Raw genomic sequence first — 20111 nt, forward strand, 5'->3', positions numbered from 1 at the left:
TCTTGCACAGGTCAACTATGAAGCACCGTGGCTGAGAGGGGCACCCTTGGGCAACCAAGACAAACTTCTCAGTTTCCTCCTCTGTGAAATGGGGAAGTAAGATAGTGTCTGAAAGTTCCTGGTCTCTGGTCGCATAGTGAAAATCTGCTGAACCTTCCTGTTGACAATGAGACAGGCTGTGGGCTCCGTGGGGTCAGCTGTAAAGTCCAGCCCCTTGGATCACCCTGAGAGCCACACAGGGACGCTGCCTGCGCACGGTGTCTAAAATGCGTATCCTGGCAAAGCTACCTTGGAGGTCTGGTTTTGTAGATACAGAGACAGTGAAGAGTATCCACTACAGTTTAGTCTGGCAAATTCCACAAGAATGCCCTGGCACTTCCCCGGAATGTGTGCTTAATCTTTTATTATTTTTAGTGATGCCGTTCATCATCTTGGATGTGCGCTTTATGCTTTGGCAAAGCTGGTTCCTGAACATCGCGACTCTAATCAACTCATTAAGTGGAAGGATCTGAGCAGCCTGAAGTTCTAAGAAGTCACATCTTAGATAAAAACCCAAAGGAACAGCAGCATGGACCACAGAGAGAGGTAGGAAGCACCGACAATCCAGTCTGGTCACCACCGCTAAATAGCAGGATGATCCTGGTGAAGCCCTTATACCTCTTTATTTTAATTCAAAAATTAAAAAAAATTTTTTGAATCAGCCCATGGTATTTTTTAATGTTTTTTTAAAATTGAAGTATAGTTGATTTACCATATTATATTAGTTTCAGGTATAGAGCATGGTGATTCAGTATTTTTACAGATTATACTCCATTAAAAGTTATTACAAGATAATGGCTATAACTCCTTGTGCTACACAATAAGTCTTTCTTACTTATCTATTTTATACATAGTAGTTTGTATCTCTTAATTCCATCCCCCGTACTCTTTAAATATCTTTTCTCCACCTCCCCAGTTACTGCTCCAGTTCAAGCCTGAGCTTCTGTCACCAGCACTATTTCAGGAGCTTTGGAGGAGCCTTCCTGCTGTTAGAGTTGTCTTCCTAAAGCACAGGCCTCATCACGCACTTCTCAGTTTATACTACAGATGGTTTTCCTTTATACCAAATATACATTTCAGGGTACCAGGCTCTTTACAATCCGGTCTCCTTCCTACCTTTCCAGCCCCTGGCAGGACCTGTACTCACATTCTAGCTGGTTAGAGTTATCTCCCTGTGGGACCTGTGGCCTCCTGACTGTCTGCAGCCTGCTTTTGCCACCTTGGAAGACTCTTCCATTCCTGTCCAGTTGACAAACTCCAGTACTGCTTATCTTACAAATGTTCATATCCTTTTTTTTTTTTGCGGTACGCGGGCCTCTCACTGTTGTGGCCTCTCCCATTGCGGAGCACAGGCTCTGGACGCGCAGGCTCAGCGGCCATGGCTCACGGGCCCAGCCACTCCGCAGCAATGTGGGATCTTCCCAGACCGTGGCACGAACCCGTGTTCCCTGCATTGGCAGGCGGACTCTCAACCACTGCGCCACCAGGGAAACCCTGTTCATATCCTTTGACCCACTAATTCTATACTTGAAAATTTACTCATAGGCAAGAAACATAAAGTACAGGAAAAGTTTTATATTCGAAGATGTTCACTGCAGAATTATTTATATTGGTACTGAATTAGGAATATCCTTAATGGAAAAGAATACAAGAAAGAATATATATGCATAACTGAATTACTTTGCTGTACACCAGAAACTAAACAAAACATTGTAAATCAACTCTACTTCAATAAAAAAATAGAAATATCCTAAAAGTCTAACAATAGAGCGACAGATGAGTAAATTACAGCAATCGCAAAGTAGAATACCACAGAGCCGTTAAAATGATAATACATCTGGCTGTCAAAGTATGATTTTCAAAAAGTTAAAAACATGACTCTCATACAAATATGCAGCAAATACACATTAAAAATTTATTTAATTCATGACCGAGGGAATCAGGATGGTAAAGCTAGTTCAAAAAAGGATCTGAGAATGAGGGTAGTTACAGAAAAAAAAGAATAGAAGAATGTTGAAATCAGATACAAAACTGATTAATACCTTACATGGCAATAAACTATAACCTTTGGGATTATATTTTCTGCCAGACAGAAGTCATTTTCATCTTCGCTGGCAAAAGGCATTTGTAACTTAGTTTTCTATAAGTTCATATGTAATTTCACAGAATATGGGCCCTAGGGAGTTAGGCAGGCCTATTAGAACAGTGTTGTTTTTCTCAAATTTTAAGGTGTGTAAGAATCACACGAGGAACCTCGTTAAAATGCAGATTCTGAATCAGGGAGTCTGGATTGGGGCCTGAGCGTCCACATCGCAGTTACGCTCACTGGTGATGCTGATGCTGCTGGTCCAAGGACCACACTTTTGAGTAGAAAGGGGATAGAGAGTGCTCCAGGCGTGAAAGGACACACAATCATCTTCTGCCTGATTTCCAAGTTTTACATACTTTAGAAAACATGATAATAAAATGGGAAAAATGATAAATGCTATAAACTTATACGAAAAAATCAGTATCAATTTAGCATACAGAAGACTTCAGCTTTGCAGAAAAATGTAGGAAATTTTTTAATAGGTGTTTTTAGATACTACGGGTATTGTTTTCTCTTTTCTACTTTTAACTACTTTTAAAAAAAACTGAGCATTTTAAAGCCAAGTTAAAAAAAAATTAAAAGGAGAGACTCTGCTCCAACATCTTCTGTTCCAAGAAGACTGACCTACTCTGCTCTTTTCAGCAGAGTTAATCATTCTCTGAGCTTTTGGAAACAGCAATTTTTCAACTTCTCTTAGCAGAGAAAATCTGCACTAGCACCCCAATGTATAAAACAGAAAAAACTGGAGATTCTCTGTTTATAAAGAAGGTGGGAAGCTCGAGCCCTGCCTGATCGGTCCCCCTTCCCAAGCCAGTCCCTTCTACCCCAGGCCCAGCAGCCCCAGAACCAACTCAAGGGAACCCACGGCTCCACAAAGCTTAGCTTTAAAACCACAGTGGAGCACTTCATCATCATCCCAGTCCTACGTCCTCTTCACTCTGTAAGGTAATGATGTATCTTCCTGTCTATGGACTCCAGTAAACTGAATTCTTACAGAACAAGGATTTGAATGCATGTTCTCCCGTCACCTAGACCAAGGTAGTGATTCATCATGTGATTCATGAAGGCACAGATTAATAAATTCAATGCCCTTTTTGCCATACCGTTCGATGAAATATGACTATGATTCAGTCTGCAATGAAGAGAGGATGAGGTTTGAAGCTGGAGTTTCTGAGTGCTTCTCTTTTTTCTACTTCAAAAATATGTCTGCAAATGTTATTTCTTTTGGGAGAGTCCTGGTCATCCATCCACACATGCATCCATCTGCCCATCCACCCCATCTGTCCATTTGTTTGTCTATCCATCTGTCTGTTCGTCCGTCCATCCATCCATCCACCCATCCAACAAATGTGTACACAGGACCTACTATGTGCCAGGCACTGTAGGGATTCATTGATGAATAAAACAGGCAGTCTTTGCCCTCATGGAGCTTCCAGCTTGTAGAGAATACTGGCCAGTTAGACACATAAATGCAAAATTATAACTTTAGAAAGTGCCCCAAAGGAGAGGTTCATGGTTAAAAAACTCTAAGATAAGCATGGCAGTCAGAAAGAGTTTTCTGAGGGACTGCCTGAGCTAGAGTTAAAGGGTAAGCAGAAGTTAACTAGTCAAAGAGGGAAAGGAACAACATTCCAAAAAGGAATAGCACGTGCAAACCCCCTGTGACAGACAGAAGAGAGCCTGACAGAGGTGAAGTACTGCCAACAGACAGTGAGCATGGAGCAAACGGAATGAACAAGAAGTCACCGGAAAATGTTCAAGATGAAGCTGGAGAGATGGGAAGGCCTGGAGGCTGTGTTAAGAATTATATCCTTTATATCAAAGAAGCTTGTGGCTTCCATCTGAAAACTGGCCCCATCTAGCCTTTTGATGGCTGCACTAAATCAAATCAAACCTGTAGTTATTTTGATCTTAATGTCTAATTCCTAAATAATTTAGTTTAATAGGTTACTTTCTTTTCATAAAACACTGAAATTCAAGCTTCTGACTCTCCTTCTCCATTCAGGTAGAGAGGAATTCGCTCCAAAAAGCAATGTAGAACCTCTTTTGTCTTCCTGAGGCATGGCTTTGAAAATTACTTATAAATAATCCTTGAGAATCATCAGATTCATTCATAAAATTACCTGAGAAAATTGTTGATAAGCATAGGAGGAATAAGGGATGCTTTAATTATGCCATTAAAAATACTGTGGGGGCTTCCCTGGTGGCACAGTGGTTGAGAGTCTGCCTGCGGATGCAGGGGACACAGGTTTGTGCCCCGGTCCGGGAAGATCCCACATGCCACGGAGCGGCTCGGCCCATGAGCCATGGCCGCTGGGCCTGTGCGTCTGGAGCCTGTGCTCCACAATGGGAGAGGCCACAGCAGTGAGAGGCCCGCGTACCGCAAAAAACAAAAACAAAAACAAAAACAAAACTGTGGAATTAAACCTAAAAAAAGAAAGAATTATACGCTTTATCTTAAGAGGCATGGGAGGTCAATGGAAGGTTCTAACTAGGGAGTGACATGGTTTGCATTTTGCAAAGAGCACTCTGGCTGCAGAACACATCTAGATTAGAAGGGAGAACTTTACATGGGGGTTCAAGGAACAGGTCCGTTAAGAGGGCTGCAGGGGAAGTGGTTTCCCCAGCAGAGATCCACATTCCCAGTATGAAAGGAGAAAAAAGACTGAGGCTGAGGGGGAGTCTGCACGTTTCAGAGGGTGGTAGGAGGCTGAGAGATGGGGCGGCAGAAGTTCTGATCAACGAAGGGATAAATGATCACACAGCAGCAGACTGAAGCTGGAGGGCTCGTGTGTCGGATGTTAACTAATAAAACATAAGAGAATTGAGGAGCACGAGGATTTGCCTCAATAGAGTCCTCGAGGAGGACAGACATCCGGCAGGGGCGATGGCAGGCCCACACGCTGGGCATTCTGCCTGCTACTGTAAACCTGAACGCACCTGAGGCTGGCAAGCTGGCATCAGGGAACCACCAGGAGCCAAGTTCCAGTCTGAGGCAGCTGGTAAGCCTGAACCACAGCACTTGATTCACTTGTATGTTTCTGGAAACTTTTATGTTCTGACCACTGTAAATATGCCCAATGTCATAGCTGGAAATGCTCAGGTCTCCAAAAGGCCTGAGAACATGACCACAACGGGGTACAGCTGGCCCAGGCCTGGCTGGATGGAGGGCTTCCACGGCTGAGGGGACAGCTCAGCAGCAGCAGCACTCGAATGGAGGTTCAACCCCAGGCCCCACTGCCTGAAGGTCAATTACAAGGGCAAGATGCTTTCCACAACTGACATCACACACAGGTCTCACAGACGGAAGGAATTTATATAAAATAAGAAGTGGGAAAAGAAGAACATCTGGGACAATGAAATGCCATTTTCATCTGCTTCTAATTACATCTAGCAGCCAGTGGGGAAGGGGGCAGGGATAAAGGGTTGTGGGAGCTGGAGGAAATGTTCTCAGCAGAACCATGTCTTAAATCACTCTCAGAACAGAGCCTTCAGAAAGCATCCCTGCTCCGGGGAGACCGAAGACTTATGGAGATGACATCAATGAACAGAAAATAAATTGCATTTGGCAAGACGGACATTGTAAGTCTGTGCTGTGATAAACAAAGATGTCAAACTTGCCCCTGCCTGCTAGGTGCTGGGTTTCAGGAATTCCTTGGTCTGTCAGAATTTGCAGAGGAATGAGCTGAGCCAGTGCTAATTCCTTTATTGTTAAGAACGGGTCACATTTGTTGAGAACTTACCGTGTGCCAAACATGGTGCTAAGAGGTTTTATATCTATTACTCCTGAGAAACCTCATGACTGCTCTTTAAAGGGAGGAGGGGAACGCAGCTCCTTTACCGCAGGCTACGGAGGGCCCTGGATGAGTGCTAATTCTCTTGATGAGTAGCTGGTGCATCTGGTTAGGAACCAGGCCACAACAGGAAAGAGTTCCAGAATCAACAGACCACTAAGTCAGAGCATGATGTGCTTCTGAGGTCACTGGAGCCAAGGGTCGCTCCAAAGACGAAGGGCCAGCTGTCACCACCCATGGCTGCATTCCTACCATCTGCCAGAGTGGTGCTCCTGCTGTGCGAGGGCGGGGCAACTGGACAGCAGGGGCCCAAGGAGCGGAGGATGAAGGGAGACTCGGGCTTGCAAACAGGCAGCCCTGCACCAGACCCGGCCCTTCCACTGACAAGCTGTGGCATCTCAGGCTGGTAGGTCCCTTCACCTGGGGGTCTCAAGTTTCCTCATCAGAAAATGGGAGTAATAATATCTCATTCACAGGGGTGATGTGAGAGTGACAGGTGATAATCACATCAAATGCCCAGCACATCACAAGAACTGAGCATATATGAATGAAAACAATAAAGTCGTTAAGCAATGGGACGCAGAAGGGCACATCAAGCCAAGCCCCCAGTGTCTGCGTGGAGACCACTGCCATCTGTACCCTATACCACTGGTCGTCCGCCCACATCCCTCGGGTCCCTCGATCAGTTCCCTATGTCCAACCCCAGCTTTACATGCGTTCACTTCTAAGTGGACGGCACGTCAGAGGCCACCTGCCCCAAGGGCATGTGGGGAGAGGAGGACCCTGGGGCTCATTACATCCTGGGCAGCCCCTGGCCAGTGACTGACACGTACAGGAGTGAGAAAGCCCAGCTCCCTCGCTTCAAGGCAGGATGAACTCTGAGGTGGTATTTGTGCTCCAGGGCTCCGCTAAGGCTGGGGCCCCTGGAATCTCATCCTTGGTCCGCTTGTTCTTTCTCTATCCTGTCTCCTCACTTCTTTTCCCGTCTTCTCTGGGAGCATTTCCTTACTAAAATCTTTGCACCCACATCCTCATCTGAGGGTCTGCTTCTTGAGAATCTATTTTAAGACACCATCTGACTCCATCTGGAACCCAACCTTCCCCTGTCCACTTAGAAAATGTTTTCAATACTCGTTCAGGGGTCACTCTGTCCATGCAGCCAGCCTCTCCTAACCTCTTCAGCTCAGGCTTTCCCAGCACAAAACCACACTACTGTGCGTGCGTGTGTGTGTGTGTGTGCTTGAGCACGTGTGTCTGCACACGTGTGCAAATGCAGTGTTCACTCCTTGAGGCTATAATTTTTTTCTTGTTCATGTTTACCGGGGGGTCCAGTTCATGTCTAGTGAAAGAATTTGAGGGGCTGGACAGCAGCCTTGTCCTAAAATACAACCTTCGATAGCAGTGGTTTCCTTGGCTCCACAGAGCCTAGGGGTTTGGTGAGGGGATGCAGAGGCCCCCAAGGGAAAATGGAAATACAAGTTGGGGGAGTTCCAGGCATCCCACCTCTGACTCAACCAAAGCACATTTCAATTTAGAAAGGGGTTGTGTTGTTTAAAAAAATGATAATGATGACAGCTGGAAATCATTGGTTTAGAGTAAACTGATCATGACTCTTGAGGCTTTGAGGGAGGGAAAAGCTATTCTTTATTTGCTTCCTCCCATCCTTGGCCATCTCTTCATGCAATGGGAGCCACTACTAACTGACTGCTCATGCGTAGGCACCAGGCAAGGGGCTTTGCACCAAGATGTGATCTGATTCCTCCCAACCCTTGAGGACAGATACTCCCCACATGTGACTGGCACAAACTGCTAGACCTCTACTGATATAAAGCTACCTGTCTACTTCTATCTCCTCGGCCACCATCATCTCTAGCCAAGTGATGGTCACAACCTTCTTGCAGCCCCCTACAATCCACTGTCCACACAGTAGCCTATGATTGTTAAAAAATATATATTGAATCATGCCATTCCCCACTCAAAACAGAAGCTTGCAACGGCTTCCTTTGTAACTGCTCCCTGGTGTTATATGGTATGACGCTGCCTGTGTCTCTCACCATGGACGTCTTCACGTGTCTCCCATCATGGACGTCTTCACGTGTCTCCCATCATGGATGGCTTCACCACTCACCAGGTTGCTGCCACACTGGTGTTTCAGCCTTGAACACGCTAAGCTATTTGGCTCTTCATATGGCTCTCCCTCCTCACTGGGACACTCTTCCCTGCGCTTGGCAAGCTAATTCCTCCTCACTCTCTAGATCTCAGCTTCCTTGGAGAAACATTCCTTTAGATTCCCCTCAATCTAGAGCAGGTTACTCCCATGGAACTCACCTTGATTTGAAATAAAACCCTTGTTTCCTTCCTTGTTTACTCTCTGTCACCCTCTCAGTCAGCTCTGGGAGGGCAGGGGCCATGGCTACTTTGCTCCCCATTGCACCCACAGTGTCTCTATGTTGCCTGGCCCGTAGCAAGCCCCCAATAAGTATTCATTGAATGAAACTGTGAATAGTGACCATCAGCAAACCACACTGGGATTTTTCTCAGTTCCTTATGGTTAGAGCTTAATTCTCACACTGGGGGTAGTGGGTGAGGGGAGAGGACCGCCTACCATCTTTTGACGATGACAGGGAATGGGGGGGTGATGACTTTCCAATGACCCTCTTCTTCATCGTACCTCTCAGTGTAAGAAGGGGGAAAACTCTCTTGCCGGGTATAATGTAATTTTTCACATAAATGGTAAAGTACAAGTCACAGTCTACTCGGCAACAGAAAATTGTCAAGTTTGCTTCAAGATGCATTAAACAACAAAAGAACTATAGGTGGCACCTTTCGAAGTAATCTCATTTACCACCTTAGATGATGCCCTCTAGATTGGGGGGCAGTGACAGGGAGCAAAACAGAGGGGAAACCTCCAGGAAGTAGAAAGCAGGTTTCCCATGTTACAGATGAGGAAACGGAGGCTCACAGAGCTTACCTGATACCCAAGATCACACCACTGGGATGTGAAGGAGATGGGATATGAAGCCAGGCTTTTCTAATTCCAAAGGGGGAAATGCAGTGCTCCCTGTTCACAGAGGACAAGGCCAAACTAGAAGTATTGACTTCCCGGAAGGGCCAAGACTGGGAACTGAGCTTGAATGGCTTCAGAGAAAATGAAGCTGGAACGTGCTGTCCTGATCGATTCGTGCGTGAGGGGGAGGTTTGTTCAGAAGTGAAAGTGTGGCTGCAGGTTAGAGGCTTTGTTCTGGAGTCTGACTGAGACTGAGCAGGGAAAGCCCCCACTGGGGTGAGGAGAGCCAGGTCCAGTCTGAAGGGGCTGGCTGGGCTCCAAGGGTACCTGGGCAGTTTTAACAGACAGACTTTAAAACAAGTCAGTCCTTTCCAGAGTGGACACTTGCACTTGTCGGGGCCCTTTCATCCAAGGCCCAGTGCCCTTCCGTGTGACTGAGTGGCTGCAGGGCAGGGAAAGGAGCACCAGGCTGGGGAGTTAAGAGCTCCAGACACTATTCTTGGCTCAGTGATGTGAGATCCAGGGCAAGTCACCTATTCTCCCTGAGCACCAGAGGCCCTTTGTTCACTAGAGGAAGAGGCTTTGTGGTTCTAATCCAGGCAGGGCACAGCAGAATCTCAGGGGACTTGTTAAAGTTATGACCCGTGCATCTCCCCACCTGCAGGGTAAGGGACGGCAAAGGAGGACTGTGGGAGGGAGGTGACCGCCTCTTTGGACATATGATTCCCGGGGCAGAAGGTGAAGGCCCCAGACATTTGCCCTGTCAGCAAATGTCAGCAAGGAAGTAGCTCATTCCAGCATATTCATTCTTAAAACAAAATAAAGCCCAAAGCACAAACACTGCTAAACCACCTGTGGACAAAGACTTCCATGTTCTCTCATTAATGGAGCTGACAAAGTGGTCTAAATGACTGAACAAAGACTGGCTCAGATGGGAGCTCTAAGATGCACCAGGGGTTGGCTGGCCCCATGCTGTCTTCGGTATTAGAAAAGCACATGGGAGGGGGTATTTGTCACTTTTTAGCATCCTTCCAGTGCTGGGGAGTCTTCCTCTAGGTGAGTCTTGGGGTGAGGGTGAGGCTCTACTATAATAGCCAAAAATGCCAGCCACCTGCTCTCTGTGGGGTGCCTGGTACCCCACGGACAGGGGTCTAACCTCAGCCAGTGAGAGGTTCCTGCCTGACTCCAGAGCAAGAGGCTGAGAGAAGCCAGGGAAGCAGTGTCCAGAGTACCACGCCAGGCTCTTCCTGGGGCCTGACCCAGCCTGTGGTCCTGGCGCCACAGGTTTGTCATATCCCCAGCCTTCCTGGCAATTCTGAGAGCTACCCAATATCCTTCTAATCCATTCTGATTCCGCTAAAATGAGACGGAGTCAGTCTCTCCTGCTGGTACCTAGAATCTCAGCCTGGTGCCCACTCCACATGGCAATGACTTACTTATCCATCTGTGGATTTCCATGTTCATAATGTATTCCACTATTTCAAACTATCAAGAAAATAGATTTGCTCTGTAACTCACAAGCTTCTCACGCAGTCTGAGAAGGGAGTTTGGGGTGGTGGCTCTCAGGAGCAGAGCTGGTGTGCTGGAGATTCTTAGTTTGCCCCCGGGGAGTTTCTAGCCTCAGCTATTGGCAGCACTGCCGGAAAGGCCGGAAGGGTTGGGTTGGACAGGATGGGAGTTCAGCGTGTTCTCAGCACAATCAGCACTGAATGCGGTGACTCAGATCTCATCCACAGTTCTCAGGTTTGGGTCTGTACAAAGCCAGGTAAGCTGGTGTGGTTGGCCTTGGACACGTGCTAATACCCCACCTGGGAAGGGCACCTCAAATCTATTATTAGTAAACAAGGAAAATGCCTCAAATATCTAGTACATATTTCTTCTAGGTATTCAACCGTATGCCCTGTAAAGCACTCCCCGTACCATGGCATAAAAATAAAAGACACAAAGAGTCCCAAGAAAATTATTTGATTTGCCTGTCAGTTGAATTATCACCATGTGCACTTTATGTGGTTAAAAACTAGATTGTTTTCCTCTTCTCACCCACACCCTGCTCGTTACCAGCAGCAAGTACACTTCCTGTTCATTCCAAGGCCATACAAATGTGGCGTCTGATCTAAAATCCTGCGATATTTTGCCTGATTTAAATTTGGTGGCTAGCCTCTATGGAAATTTCCCTTCCGATGAACAACTAACAGAGCACCAGGCATTCAGAAGAAACGTGTAGGGTGGAACGTGTTTGTTCTAAAAAGGCAAACCTTCCTACTCAGAAAATATATTTTTTTTTCTGCCAGGAAAGTTGAGAACAGATTGTAGTACTTCATCTTGGCTCACGGATTGAAAGGCAAAGTTATGGAAAGGAGGGCGGTGGGGGCATTGTGGGATTCCGACGGGTACCCATTTTTCTTAGAGTACCGGAAAAAAACTAGTTGAAAATGAGAGCTTCTTCCAAAGAACTCTTGATAATGATAATATTACCATAGTGCTCAAAATGGAACAGTAACTAATGGAAGTGGTATTTTGGGGGCGTACAGATGACTCAGAATCCAACGATGGGGTGTTATAGGCAATGTTTTCCTGGATCCCACAGCTCCGTGTTCTAATCAAAGGCAATGCACCCATGATATTTTTTTCATTCACCCAAGGGATTCCACCTGTAGGAAACCTGTTAATTACTTCCGTTAACTCTTAATTGGGAACACAATGGTCTACCAGAACATTCCAAACCTCTCATGTTGGGCATGTATCTCATCCTATGAAACTTTTTAACCAGAGCTGTGACAATGAGCAGTGAATCTCCATTCTTCTTCAATCCCCAGGTAAGTCTGAATTAGCAGTTAAATGGCCAAAAGGCAAGGAGGAAAAGGCAAAGGCCATCTCCAAATATTTGATCTTCCATAAACACTGACCCTAGGAGTGAAGGACTCCAGCACCATTCCATTTCATCCCATTCAGTTTCTGTTATTAAAATGACTATGTGGACAATTTCCTGATGTGAGTAGAGGAGTTAAGGTCTGCATCTGACAGTCCTTCCCTGCATCAGGCATGCAATACCCACGGCCTGGGGCAGCTTTAACATCCTCACAGATTCTTATTCATTCTGTACCAGCTGTTGCTTTTGTTTCTTGCTCAGGACTGAGAGTTCATGGAGCTCCTGGGCATTTCTTTAAATTTTATTTATTTTTTTGCGGTACGCGGGCCTCTCACTGTTGTGGCCTCTCCCATTGCGGAGCACAGGCTCCGGACGCGCAGGCTCTGTGGCCATAGCTCACCGGCCTAGCCGCTCCGTGGCATGTGGGATCTTCCTGGACCGGGGCACGAACCCATGTCCCCTGCATCGACAGGCGGACTCTCAACCACTGTGCCACGAGGGAAGCCCCATTTCTTTATTTTTTAAAAGTTTTAATTTTATTTATTTTTGGCTGCGTTGCATCTCCGTTGCTGTGCATGGGCTTTCTCTAGTTGCAGAGAGCAGGGGCTACTCTTCGTTGCGTTGCGCGGGCTTCTCCTTGCGGTGGCTGCTCCTGCTACAGAGCATGGGCTCTAGGCACATCGGCTTCAGTAGTTGTGGCTCGCAGGCTCTAGAGCGCAGGCTCAGTAGTTGTGGTGCACGGGCTGAGTTGCTCCGCGGCATGTGGGATCTTCCCGGGCCAGGGCTCGAACCCGTGTCCCCATTGGCAGGCAGATTCTTATTCACTGCACCACCAGGGAAGTCCCCGGGCATTTATTTTCTATATGAACCCTTCCTAACCAGGGTCTTATAAGAGTGGGCTTTGCTCTGATCCTCATCCTAACATTTAGATATGTGGTGTCTCCATTGTTATTGGAAAATAAGTTAACCATTTTTTCTTTGTAAGTAATTAATCTTTGTGAATTTTTCGCTTTTGTAAATTTGTCACAGCAATATTCACTCTTCCAAGAGAGGGTAAAGTCTCCCTTGAGAGAAGTAAGTTCCAGGAAAGGAGATGCAAAAAGCTAGCATCATTGCATAACTCATTGGCCAAACCTGTTCAGAGGCTGCTGTCTCCCCATGTGCCTAGGACCTCAGTGTGGGTGTCAGAGAATGAGCCTCCCCCCTGCCTCCTGCCCCTGAAAAATAATAAAAGGCAGCCAATTTCCAAGAGTGCCCCTTTCCCTCCAGCTTCTCCCACACCCCACATCCGAGCTCCCGGTTGCCACATATTCCATCTTGAGGCTGCTTACCGACTGCACTTTATAGAACAGGGGTTCCCAACCCCCGGGCCACAGACCAGTACCGGCCTGTTAGGAACTGGGCCGCACAGCAGGAGGTGAGTGGCAGGCGAGAGACAGCAAAGCTTCATCTGCGGTTCCCCACTGCTGGCATTACCACCTGAACCATCCCCCCACACCCCATGGAAAAACTGTCTTCCACAAAACCAGTCCCTGGTGCCAGAAAGGTTGCGGACCGTTGTGATAGAGGATACGGGGTTAGGTAGGGAATGAAAGAGGAGTTTCTAGGACTTGGCAACTAGGATGTGACCCCTTCAGGTTACTCAAACAACTTGTTTTAGAAACACCCAGCGTTTAACCATGGAGCAATGTGACTGGGAAGGCAGATGAGGTTTCAGGGAAAGGTCTGAGAAAAATAAAAATAGTCTTGGCTCCAGAATGGAAATGCAAGCCCTGTCAAGGGTACTTCCAGAAGATTTTTCCTTTGGCTGGTCATAGCCGGGAGCTTTCACATAACAACAGCATCCCAGAGAACATGGCTATCACAACAAGAGCAGACCGCAGAAGTTCTCCATGGGGGCCTGGAAGCCAAGGCAGGCAAGGTCTTGGGTCTACCACAAAGCTGACATCTTGGCTTAGAGACTGCCTTTACCCTCAAATGCCAACACCAAGTCTCCCAAGTCACCCAGATTCCCTCACCCTTGGAGGAGGGCTGTGTGTGTGTGGGGTGACCAACTCACCGTCATCTCCTCTGAGTTCCCACTGGCTACCTCCACCACCCTCAGGGCAGGGTCCACCTTCACCTTGGCACGGGTCATGAACTGGATGACGGATGAACTGTCCTGAGGAAGAAACAACACAACTCACTGTAAGACTTTTCAATCACAATGGCTGGGCCCCAAGGTCCCAGGCAGAACTGAAATTCAAAGATTCCATGTGAACCAGACAAAAATTTCTATCACTGAATGAGACAAGAGATTTCCAGTCTCTCTCTTGAGGATTCTTTCATATCATAGTGGACGCTGAAAAGCTCTGGAGTTTTGCTGAGTCATCAACACATGCAGGCTTGTGTGCTGCGGTTTCCAAGTGGCAGGAGCCAGATATTTGGATCTTGGTATTGACATATTCCCAAAGAGCAGAGAATAAATAAAGCTGTTAATTGTGTACAACAAATCGAGGACTGGCGTTCCATAGAAGGTATCTGATTTACATTTCTCAAGCATCTTCCTGCCTTGACCACAACCCTCAAACTCTCCACATGAGTTCCTTTTAACTCTTTCTTTGCTCTTAAATGAAGCTGGTTCGGGGGGTCAAAGCCATTTAAGCTTTGAAGAGGGTACCTGATGGAGAGATGAGAGGGGGGAAGCATCTAGCTTATACAGTAAGTCCCCCCACGTGTGAACGAGTTCCGTACCGAGAGTGCGTTCGTAAGTCTAACAAAGTTAGCCTAGGTACCCACCTAACACAATCGGCTATATAAATAGTACAGTACTGTAATAGGTTTATAATACTTTTCACAAAAATATTACATGAAAAACAAACACAGAAAATAAAGAAAACATTTTAATCTTACAGTCCAGTACCTTGGAAAGTACAGTAGTACAGTACAACAGCTGGCACACAGGGGCTGGCGTCGAGTGAACAGGCAGGAAGAGTTACTGACTGGAGGAGGGAGAGGAGGTGGGAGATGGTAGAGCTGAAGGATAGTCAGCAATAGGAGACGGAGGGCAAGCTGCAATTTCACTCACGCCTGATGCTGATGGAACGCACGTTTACGTCTTTGAAAGTTCACAACTTGAGGAAGGTTTGTATGTAGGGAACTTACTGTAATTAGGTGATGGCCCGATGAGAAAGGGGATGGGGGGAGGGAGGGTGGCCCAGGAAAGACTCAGGAAGAGCCTATCAGCCATTGCAGGCAGAAGCCTTGGTGTGGGCTCAAAGCCACCAATCCAGATAATGAGAGAATGGCTCCAAGGCAGTGATGGAAGAGTCTGGAAGAAGACAGGGGCTGGCAAACTTGTCACTCAAAAAAAACTGCTTCAGTGAGTTCATATTAAGCAGTAAATAATTTTGTATGCAGCAATCTTTTACCAGTTTAACAGTTCTGTAGATTTGTGGTTTCATGGGTCAGGATATACTGTCTTTTCAATCTTAGATCATCATCATCATCATCATCATCATCATCTCGGACATTGCTAATGACAATAATAATAACGATGATGATGACGGTGATAACTGTCAAAGTTAAAGGCCGAGCAGATGAGGAGCCTGGCATAGAACAGGTGCTTGTGGTTGTAAAAAACAAATACTTTGGAAGAAACTGGAATCCTCTGATGATTAAAAAAAAATCAGATCCTACATTTCAAATGAAAACTTGTTAAGGTCAAAACAATAAAACCTCAAATTCCCTGGTCTGTGGCCAGACCTTCAGGTCAAAGGAAAACTAACAGAAGTGGTGGCCCAGGGAACCACAAGGCTGGTTCTGCTCCACATCCTTAGGGAGGCGTGGCTGGCCTCGGGGGCCCGACAGAGGCTTTCCTCTACACCTGGGATTTCTGCTGGTTTCTGCTGAAAGGGAACCAGTAGGGAGATCGGTTCTCCAACATCCACATACAACACCCCATGGCTTCCTGCTGTCTTGGGATGCAGACTAGGCTGGATGGCCCACGGGGACAGCAGTCACTGGGACATGTTCCTTGGCAAAGGGTCACCATTGATCACTGAGAGAGAAAGAGAAAGCTGCACAAGACCAGGCCAGAGCTGGGGACAAGGAAGGCTTGAGGCTTTGCGGGTAAATTTGTACTAATGACTAATTTATAAGTGCAAGCAGCAGCCAACTGGGTTGAGGCTGAAAGAGAAATCAGAGTGGCTTCCTGCCATCAGTGCCGTATCAGGGTTCTGTCAACAGTGGCAAGTGTGGCATAGGGAATAAACTGTCACCAGGGCCGTTTATCAAGAAGGTGAACAGGATGGGTAAGCATACAGAATCATAATCCCTCAACCTGTCCTGGGGACCCAGGACAGTAAGGCACTTCCTGTGATATGACATTCTGGAATCATAGGGTGACCAGGGGTGCTCTAGTTCATGCCTGGTCCTCTCCCAACACTATCCTTTTTAAAGGGAGAGGTACAACAGGGAAGCAGTGCTGTGTGCACCCAACTTGCCCCAAACCAGTTTCCCTCTAAAGAATCCAGGGAAAGCAGAACTGTTCACAGCTCTCCACCAGCCGGAGTCGGAGAGTGGGTAAAACATCCTGTATCCCCCTGTGCCTGTGACTTATCAGGCCAACATGTTACTGCCATGCCTAATTTAAAAAATAACACTGGAATGACTTTTCTAAGGATCTTCATTTATACACTGACAGTTTTATACAGACTAACACATTTAGTTTTTCCAAAGGAAAATAAAGAGAATCTCTGTGGCTAACATGCCTATTTTGTTTTAGCTTCACATGTGATTATTTTAGAAGCATCTTGTTGGATGTAGCCTTTCATACTCAGCAGCGTTTATGTTAAAATAAATCATAGTGAATGTGTATGATTTTCTTAAGGGCCACCAATTCATGGACTGAGGTATTTTTTATGAGCCACTTTTATAAACTTATAATAGCAAAGTGATCTGAGATTCGCTGCTCAGTGCTCTGTAATGGTCTATGTGGGAATGGAATCTAAAAAGGAGTGGATATATGTGTATGTATAGCTGGTTCACTTTGCTGTGCACCTGAAGCTAGCACAACATTGTAAATCAACTATACTCCAATAAAAGTAAAAAAAAAAAAAGCCCTAAAAAAACAAAAGTTATCTGAGATTCAAAAGTTGGAATTCTGAAAAACAAGGTGCCATCTAAACAAGGGGTTGGCAAACTATGACTCATGGGTCAAATCCGGCCCTTTGCTGGGTTTTGTAAATAAAGTTTTATTAGAACACAGCCACACCCATTCAGTTGAGTATGGTCTATGGCTGCTTTCACAATACAATGGCAGAGTTGAGCAGTGGCAAGACACTGTATAGCCCATAAAGCCTAAAATATTTACTACTGGCCCTTTAAGGAAAACCCCTGATCTAAAACATGGTCCCCAGAACAGCATTATTGGCATCACCTGGAAGCTCCTCAGAAATGCAGACCCTCAGACTCCCCTCTGAGGAATCTGTGGTTTAACAAGGTTTCCAGGTGATTCTGAAGCAAGCTAAAGTCTGAGAAACTCAACTGTGCAAACAAAACACCTAGGGAGCTTGTTAAAACAGAGATGCTGATTCCCAAAGGCTGGGTAGAGTCCAAGATTCTGCAGTTCTAAGGAGCTCCCAGGTGATGCTGATACTGCTGGTCCTCCAAGCAGACTCTGAATAACAAGGGTCTGGTATGTTTCCCTGGCATCATCTGCAGCAGAATCACCAATGGTGCTATCCAGGGCAGTTTTTTAAAGGGGGCAGGCAGAGTTTGTTCTGAGGAAACCAATTCAAATGCTTTTAAATGAACCCCAATAGTGCAGCTTCCCAGGGCTTACCTTCTTCAGTATTTCTGTGTTCAGCAGCATGTAAATGTCTATAGTACGACTTTCTTCTTTAGCCAGCGCACTAAGATTACAGTGCATTGTTAGGCAAGAAATTCCTGGCTTTTCGCAGTCCTGAGAAGAACAGAGAATGATCAAACCGTATTAAGAACAAAGACAAGAGCACAGCATTTATAGCACAGAGGGCTCTATGAGCTTCTATTCTGCGGACCAAGGCCATTCCAGGTAGAGGAAATCCATAGGAAGATGCAATCATTCCTTCTTGCCACCAGAGGGCAATCAAGGGACTTCCTTCCTGGCAGGCACCAGAACATGCCTTCAAGTCTAAGCTCACTGGTGCACCCTACCAAAGAACTGGATTTGCAAGGAGAAAGAAGGGTTTTTTTGGTGTTGTTTTTAAAGAAACACATTTACATATTTTGGGAGCATTCCTCTTATGAGTTTTGAACAGAAGGTGCATGTCCTAGATCATGTGATTTCTGCCTATGAAGTGACAAATACACTTTCATGCCCAGTTTTTAGGTTGGGCAAATTAAAGGACTACAAAGTCACATGACTCAAGAAACCACAGGAGTAAAGAAACACACGTTTAACCAAGAAAACACACGAATTACAGCTAGAAACCTAAATTCCAAATTTAAGTTACAAAGGAGGAATTCTTTTGTATTGTAGGATCCACAATGTGCAAACATACCTTCACGATGTTTCACATGTGGGGTAAAAATTTCAGCTAGATACAGAGTTGCATCCGTCAAACAACTAGATATCAGTATATCTAACAATTCTAAGAGCTTCAAAAAAAATAGCTGATCGGGCTTCCCTGGGGGCGCAGTGGTTGAGAGTCCGCCTGCTGATGCAGGGGACACGGGTTCGTGCCCTGGTGCGGGAAGATCCCACATGCCGCAGAGCGGCTAGGCCCGTGAGCCATGGCCGCTGAGCCTGCGCGTCCAGAGCCCGTGCTCTGCAACGGGAGAGGCCACAGCAGTGAGAGGCCCGCGTACCGCAAAAAAAAAAAGCTGATCGTCAGCATTATGTAAGTAAAAATATTCCAACCTTCCAAATGGCAAATAGTCCTACTACTTCCACTGGAAAAAAAATTGAGGAAGGAAATGTCAGTGAGACGTGCCATAGCCGAAATAAGGAGCTGAAGAGATGTAACGAAAGACATGGAGACAGGAGGTTGTGGAAAAGCATCTGATTCCATCTTTAATACCTTCACTTTTAAAAAAGTTGAGGTATAACCTACATACACTAAAGAGAATAGATCTTAAGGATCCATCTTGATATATTTTTACATACGTTTATAACAGATCAAGATATAGAACATTTCTTGCACCTAAGCAGGTTCCCTCATGCCCATGACTGTCAATATTCCTCCAAAATTAACTGCTACCCTGACCTCCATTGTCATGGATAGCTTTGCTATTTCTGAACTTCATGTAAGTCAAATATTACAACATGTGTCCTTTTGTCTCTGGCTCCTTTCACTTAATATTATATCTGTGAGATTTACTTATGTTGTTGGTGTAGCAGTTTTTATTGCTCATAATACACCAGTGTATGGGTACACTGCAATTGTTTATACATTCTCCTGGTGATGGACATTTGGATTGTTCCCAGTTTCTGGCTATTATAAGATTGCTGTGAACATTCTTGTCCATGTCTTTGGGGGGATACAAGTACCCATTTCTCTTGGGGATATACCTGGGAGTGGAACTGCTGGGTCATAGGGTACAGATATGTTTAGTTTTAGTATATACTGCCCAATAGTGGTATACAAAGTGGTTGTATGAGAACCATCACTCTTTATTAGACTCATACTAGTGGGAGAAATGTTTAACTTTGTGCTTGGTGGGTTGCAAAGGTTTTCCCTTTGCCAGCCAATGGAATTAGAAATGTAAATTTAACACTTTGATAGAAACCTCAGGCCGAAAAACAGGAGTTGACTACAGTCCTTGTGACTTCCTAAGCCAATTGATTAAAACCAGATTTGGGAAATAATAAATGCCAAATAGAAGACTGGCTTCTCATCTCAGACTTGCCTTCCTAATGAGGACCACCCATGTTAACCCAAGCAGTAAGCAAATTCTTACCAAGACTTTTCTTCCCGACTTTGTGAAAAAAGCAAATATTGTATGGAAGATATTTTCTGGTTCTTGAGGGATGATACAGGGGGTTGGGTTTTTCTGGAAAGAACAGTTTCCCTTCTCCTGGCCCACCTGAAAATGAAAAGAAACCTGTCAGAGTGGTCCATCCCAAGAAAGGATCATGAGCCTGGAATCCCTTATTGTAGAGGAGGTTGCGGTAGAGCCCAAAGTCAACCGTTCCCCCGGTCCATTCTCCAGGGGACAATAATGGCTGAAAAGCTGAAAGGCAGAAGTAGTAGCATCAACAAGGCCAAATAATAAAAAACGTGGATGCTAAGTTGTTAAATAATTGAGATGGCACACAACATGCAAGTGAGTTGTGACCAAGGAAGAGCG

The 20111-nt window shown here is 45.8% G+C and overlaps 1 protein-coding gene across 1 annotated transcript in view; it reads right to left on the minus strand.

Annotated features, from left to right (window-relative positions):
* Positions 1–20111, minus strand: part of ITGA9 (integrin subunit alpha 9) — a 350005-nt gene that overhangs the window by 14853 nt on the left and 315041 nt on the right. Inside the window, exons 24-26 of the mRNA XM_065885198.1 lie at positions 19722–19847; positions 17623–17742; positions 13858–13959 (exon numbers count right to left, since the gene is read on the minus strand). Coding sequence (XP_065741270.1) covers positions 13858–13959; positions 17623–17742; positions 19722–19847 — 348 coding nt within the window. The remainder of the gene's footprint in view (positions 1–13857; positions 13960–17622; positions 17743–19721; positions 19848–20111) is intronic.

This window comes from Phocoena phocoena, chromosome 10 (genome assembly GCF_963924675.1).
Source record: "Phocoena phocoena chromosome 10, mPhoPho1.1, whole genome shotgun sequence".
NCBI lineage: Eukaryota > Metazoa > Chordata > Mammalia > Artiodactyla > Phocoenidae > Phocoena > Phocoena phocoena.